The 6505-nt window shown below is 48.7% G+C and overlaps 1 protein-coding gene across 3 annotated transcripts in view; it reads left to right on the plus strand.

The window, feature by feature from the left end:
• AMBRA1 (autophagy and beclin 1 regulator 1) overlaps window positions 1-5442 on the plus strand; it is a 128129-nt gene extending 122687 nt beyond the window's left edge. Inside the window, exon 18 of one of the 3 annotated variants that reach the window (XM_038138369.1) lies at window positions 3514-5442. In XM_038138369.1, coding sequence (XP_037994297.1) covers window positions 3514-4004 — 491 coding nt within the window. In that variant the 3' untranslated portion in view covers window positions 4005-5442. The remainder of the gene's footprint in view (window positions 1-3513) is intronic. The other 2 variants (XM_038138372.1, XM_038138370.1) reach the window with 2 other exon arrangements.
• The last annotated feature ends 1063 nt before the right edge of the window (window positions 5443-6505 follow it).

Genomic DNA, 6505 nt, shown 5'->3' on the forward strand with positions numbered 1-6505 from the left:
GCTCTCAAGAGTAACATTTTATTCTGCGTTTGGAATAGACGGGAGTTTGGACCTCAGGAAAGGTCACTTTGGTTACAGTAGAAAACATTTGTTGGAGCACAGCACTGCAGCAAGCTGATACGTGTGTGGTTTACAGCATTGCTGTTGTTTTGGGTAAGTGCCTGTGTGCCCACCCTGAACCTTCACCAAATGGAAGTCAGCTTATTTCACTTGCTCTGAATACTAATGTAGTCTGCACTGGCAGCCTGGTGAAAGAATGTGTGTGGGAGTCACCAGGCAGTAGAAACGGGCTGTGTGTGAATCTGTGCTGTAGCTCAGCTCAAGACAAATGGCACAGCAAGCTTTGCTCTGAACTAGTCGGCCAAAGTCATCGTTGAAACCTTAGAGAGGAAAAGGGGAGGACAGTCCCCAAAGCAGAGGTACTTGTTGGCTGCTTGAATGGTGAGGCTCACTTCTGGCTCTTGATGGCTGGGAATTCACAACATCGCTGTATCTCTGAGATCTGAAGGCTCACGCCTTGCTGATTCCTGCTGTGGCATCGGCCCTTGCCTGTCTTCGGAGCAAGCAGATGCCTCAATTGGAAATTCAGCCATGGCATATGGTAATTTAGGGGCAGGGAAGAGCAAAGGGTGCTGTGGTGAAGCACATGTTTGTAATGCTGAGGAGCATTGGCTGGCTGGGAGTTCTTGCTGTTTTGCTGTTCCAGTGCTTCTGTACTGGACTTGTTTATAGTAAGTGATCTATCAAGAGCACGGTACCTGATGATGTTTCAAGAGTTGTGTAGATAGGCCTGTCTGGCATGTCTCTAGACCAGATTGCAAATCTTGGTTTTCTTAAGCTTCCACTCCAGCCTGGCCAGATGGTTGGTAATGAAGTACAACTATGCCCTCAGAAGGAAGTGATGACTGAATCCAAAACCATGCTTCTCAAACCTTCCACTTAGTTCTGCTCATGATTAATGTTTCAATGTCCCTTGGCATGCATGTCTTTCACTCTGGAGTTTTCCAGTATAATAGCTGCCTCTGTCCTCAGTCTTTGTTCTGGTCAGCTGACTTCCTAATTCATGGATCAGCCATATCCTAATTCATACATCAGCCACATCCTGAATAGGATTTCTCTGCTAGAGTTGTGGGTCAGGTTCTGTCCAGGGGGTATTCTTGCTCACTCCTCTTAGGCTGTGCTGCAGATTCTTATGTGGTTACAGGTGTCTCTAATCGAGGGGCTAGGTGCAGTGCATGTAGCAGGTTTACTGCATTCCTAGCAGGAATCTACTTACACTACTGATGAGATGTAAATCTGCCCTTAATGTCCATAATATTTCTGCAGGAGGGACAGTATGTCAGCAGACTTACTTGAGGATGAAATGAACTGTGTCCTGTGGTGGGGAATGCTGGCAGTGCTTGATGCAAGTACCACTGAGCCCACGACAAAAGGGAATAAGCTGTCACTGACTGACTGCATTATGTCTCTTGAGTGGCATGGTGTGGACCTTGCTGAGTATCTTAGCTCTCATGCTGGATACATGATCATCCAATCATTTAGGTTGGAGAACACCTCCAAAATCATCAAGTCCAACCTGTGGCAGAACACCACTAAGTAACTAAACTACAGCACTAATTGCCATGTCCAGTCATTTATTGAATAGTTCCAGGAATTGTGACTCCACCACTTCCCTAGGCAGTTAAAATGAGTAACCACTGTCTCAGTGAAAAAAATTCTTCCTAATGTCCACCCTGAACTTCCCCTGGTGCATATTGAGGCCCTTTCCTCTTATCCTGTTGCGGTTAACTTGGAGAAGAGATTGGCTGCACCTCCCTTCAGGTAGTTGTAGGGAGTGAGAAGGTCTCCTCTGAGCCTGTTTTTCTCCAGGCTAAACAACCCCAGCTCCCTCAGCTGCTCTTCTTATGACATGTGCTCCAGACCCTTCCCCAGCATCATTGCCCTTCTCTGGATGTGCTCCAGTACCCCAGTGACCTTTCTTGTTGTGAGGGGCACAAAACTGGGCAGGGGGTTCAAGGCATGGCCTCACTAGTGCTGAGTACAGGGAGACAATCACTGCCCTGATCCTGCTGGCCACACTGTTGCTGATGCAGGCCAGGATGCCGTTGGTCTTCTTGGCCACCTGGACACACACTGGATCATGCTCAGTTGACCAGCACCCCCAGGTCCTTTTCTGCTGAGCAGTTTTCCAGCCCCCCTTCCCCCAGCCTGTAGTGCCGCCTAGGACTGTTGTAACTCAAAGGCACCTTGTTGAACCTCATGCGGTTGGTCTTTGCCCTTGACCCATCCTGTCCAGATCCCTCCTCAGACCCTTTCTACCCTCCAGCTTATCAAAACTCCCAACCAACTTACTGTCAACTGGAGTCCCCTAGAATCCACTAGAATCCACTCATCCAAATCATGGATAAAGATATTAAATTCCACAGCCCCAACTGTTTTTGTTTTCCTAGTCAGGGTGGCTTTTTTTTCTTTTATTGTGTTTTAACTCCTCCCTACATCTAGTCTTGTTGACATTTGTGTTCATTTCCTTGGTGCCGGGAGAGCTCACAGCTTTCTCCTCAAATCAGCACTGTGATAGCTTCATAGAGGTGGGAGTGAGATTTATTTCTTTAATAAGAATCAGCAAAATCCCACTGTGGAATGTTTCTAGCAGTTTATTATTACAGATTGTTCTCCCCAGATGCTCTGGGTAGGGTTTGTAGCAAAAAGAGGATATTGAGAAACTGAACTGGAATGAACTTCCCTGTCATGGTGATTTAATCTCCTACATGGATACTTCTTTGGTGAGATTTTGTTCTCCTAAAGTAATCTTGAGCAACCAAGGTATCTGACGATGGTTCTCTCAGAGCTCACTACAGCCTGACAATAAAGGGAAGCCTCAGAGATAAGAATAGACGAAGACTGTAGGTCTTGAGATGTTTTTTGTATTCCTCGAAAGATATCAGTCAAGGGGAGCAGGAGCCTACACACTTGATCACAGCTAATGTGGAAGACCATGTGCTGTAGCTGCTGTCTGCTGTTGGCCAGCTTCTTATGTCCTCCCTAGACTGACACCAGGGACATTGCCAGTGTGTCATCTGCCTAATTCTCAAACAGGTGAAGTAGGAAAAGTGAACTGTTTGGTTTCTTGCAGTGCAAACTGAGGTTTCTCTTCCTGTCCCTGTGGGGCTGGAAGGATTATCTCTACAGTTGTGATAAAGCATCCTGCCTCTTTGACTACTACCCTTTCCCCCATCTTTATGGCTAGATAAGAGCTGCTTTTCCAAGGCTTGGGCCTGCAAGTCTGTGAGGGTTACCTGTGGAAGTGACCAAGATTTTCTTGGCAGAATTTGGTGCCTTTGTTTGACATTTAACCAAGTGGAAAGTTATGGAAATAGAATACTGGGCTCTGTCTGGAATAGAACTTATCTTCTGTCCCAGCACATGCACACTGCATGATGCAACTACTCAGTATGCTTTCTTTTGTGTCGTAGTTTCCTTGTGCACCAGAGTTGCTTCTGCTTTCTTTTGCAGGTGAAGGTCCAGAATATGGGGCCAGTGGGGAGGATGCCCTGAGTAGGATTCAAAGGCTGATGGCAGAAGGTGGCATGACCGCTGTGGTTCAGCGGGAGCAGAGCACCACCATGGCGTCCATGGGCGGCTTTGGCAACAACATCATTGTGAGCCACCGGATCCACCGCAGCTCTCAGACTGGCACGGAGCCCACTGGAGCTGAGGGCACGTCGGCACAGCAGTCCACCTCTCAGCAGCTGGGCACAGAGCTGGAGGGACGGATCCTGTCAGAGTCCGTGCAGCTGCTGGAGCGTGGCCTGAGCCCGCGGACAGCCCCTAGTGGAAGTGAAGGACAAAGCGCCGGTGACCTGGATCTGCCAGAGCAGGCCCAGTCCTCCATGGACACCGAGGGACCAATTGAATACAGTGACCTAACTAACAATAACCATCTTCCTGACAGTACCAACTTCTATAGTAATGACAGCACCAGTGGGGAGTCGCGGAACAGGTAGAGATTGAGTTGTGTGTTGGTGCTACCCTTGTACTGCTCAGCAGAGACCTGTACCTCACAGCTGGCCAGGAGCTGGAAGAGCAGGGGTGGGTGGCTCTTAACAGGATGTTGGTGGTTCAGAGGGCTTCTCTATCCTGGGTGATGGGGGAAGGGATAAGAATTGCAAGGGAAGCCATGGGAAAGAAAACATATTTAACTTTCAACATTCCCACTGCTGAGGAGTTAACAGGAATACAAACCACACTTGCTGCACATCAGCCAAATTTTGAAGCCCCATGGTATCCCCTGAGCTAAGCCCTGCAACTTGGTATGTCATCCTTTGTAAAGCCTTTTTCCTTTCCTTTTTCCTGCCCTTTTATACCCATGGAGCTGATCAGTAGAGTGAAGAAAGGGAAGGGGGCCTGCAGCGTCCTTCTGGAGGCAGGCAGTACTGGGCAAACCCAGGCGTGATGCTCCAGCTCTGTTGCTGGAGTGGAGGAGTCTTCCAGGCCACAGTCCCTCTCTCTTCCATAGCACAGCACTGCTGCCCCAGAGTGTGGTGTTCTGAGACCAGTCCTGCCTATGCTGTGGTCTTTTCTGGGAAGAACTGGGCTTCACCAGAACATGCATGGCTCAGGATATGCTCACAGGTGGAATCTTTCCTTTTTAGAGTTAGTTTAGGGCTTGGCAGGAACCGAAGCAGAGATGCCGTATGGATGGGTAGAGGGACAAGGGCTACTGCTCTCTAGTCAGGATGCAGTTCTCACAAGGACGTTCTAAGCTGTGCCAATATTAACATGAATGAGCCACCCCAGTGGTTTCATGGTGCCAGGGCTGAGCTGCACATCCTTGACAGGGCAGGAAGTCTCTTTTCAGCTCCAGGCCGGGGTGTGAGGTATGGGTCTGTGATGTAAGGTGTTGCATGTGAAATCTTGACCTTGTACATGTAGTTTCTAGTGGAGAAGTCAAGGCTCTGATACTTTGTTTTTAGTCTCAAATGTGATTTTCCTTTTCGTTTGTAACTCTCCATCCCTAGCAGGTTTATGGAGGAAGTACGGGGAGAGTGTGAGTGCTAACGAGGGAAACACCAAAGATCAATGTCATTAAAATATGACAAACCCTTGCTTGACCTCCTGTCTTCATTTGTGTGATGGTTGTCTCTGTCTTTGGCCTTGGGGATAGATACATCCATCTCGGAAGCTCTAGGCAGCATGCAAATGTCAGATGATGACCACTCCCTTCCCTGGAGGAAAGCAGACTCAGCCTGTGAGTTGAAAGTCCAAAACTGGGAAACACTGGGGAGTCTTGCCTGCAAATCGCATTTTAACCAGTCTGGAGATGAGCAGGTGCCTCTGCATTTCCCATCATTCAAGTACTGCAGTAAGGAGAAAGAAGAGCGTTTCACCTATCCTGCATAAAAAGGCGTGGAGAGGTGCAGCACTGAACATCTTGGGCAAGCAGAGAGTGGTCTGTCTTGCTGACCCCTTGATGCAGAAGAGGGTGGCAGTACCTGGCTGTTCTGGATAGAGGAATGCGCACTCTGTTACCACTGTGGTGTCAGGGATGTTTCCAGTGCTGTCTGAGCACCTGCCAGCAGCTGCTGTGCTCTTGCCCAGCTCCTCTAGATTCTCTGCTGCTAAGACATTACAATAAATAAGTCTGTCATTAGGCAGCACTCAAGCTCCCAGTCAGAAGAGTCTGTTAGAGAACATTAAGCAAATCTTCCCTTAAATCACAGCCTGGAGATGAACCTTAAATCAAATCAGCTGCTGCCAGGCCTCATTGCTGAGTGTTAATGAGGCTCTAAAACCTGCCCCAAGCCAACCACATCCTTGATCTGACAGGAGAGCAGCCTGAAAAATGGGATTCCCTTGTGTGGCAAGGAAGGTTTCATGCATCCCTGTTTTGCCTTGTGGAGGGACCTGAGGATGTGCTGGCAGTTGGGAGCCAGCTATGTCTCAGATGGACAGACAAGGCAGTGCAGGTCTAGACAGAGCTGTTTGTTGCTCTGCTTGAAAACAAACTAAAACAGAACCTGGAAAAAAAAAACTGCTTCAGCTCAGCCTGACATCACTTCTTCCCTCTCCCTGCATGATTCCTGGAAGAATCTTGAGGCCCATTCTTGGTAGATGTGTTGCAGAGCATTTATAGATATCCATTTTCAGAATGAACTGAGCTATCTACAGAAAAATTTCCATCTCAGTTGGAGAAGTGTCTTCTAGGCTGCCTCGCCCTGGTGTTGGCAGATTCTCAAAGCCTGGCGTGCACTCTTGCTGGGCGCTCTGGCCAGGCTGCTGTGCAGGGGCCTGAAGCCTGCTCTGCTGATGGCTTCCCCTTGGTCCAGACCTGCCCCCGCTGGAGTCTGTGGCAGAACAGGGGGTGAGCTCCAGTGGGAGCCAGAGCAAACCACAGCCACTGTCTTTGCCATTGACATGGGACGTCTCTGAAGCTCTAAAGCACTTTTCCATTCAAGACTTGAAGAGCATGCTCTTCTGATGAGGTAAGAGTGGAGGCCTGGTCAGA

The sequence above is a fragment of the Motacilla alba genome, chromosome 5 (assembly GCF_015832195.1).
Source record: "Motacilla alba alba isolate MOTALB_02 chromosome 5, Motacilla_alba_V1.0_pri, whole genome shotgun sequence".
In the NCBI taxonomy this organism is placed as follows: Eukaryota; Metazoa; Chordata; class Aves; order Passeriformes; family Motacillidae; genus Motacilla; species Motacilla alba.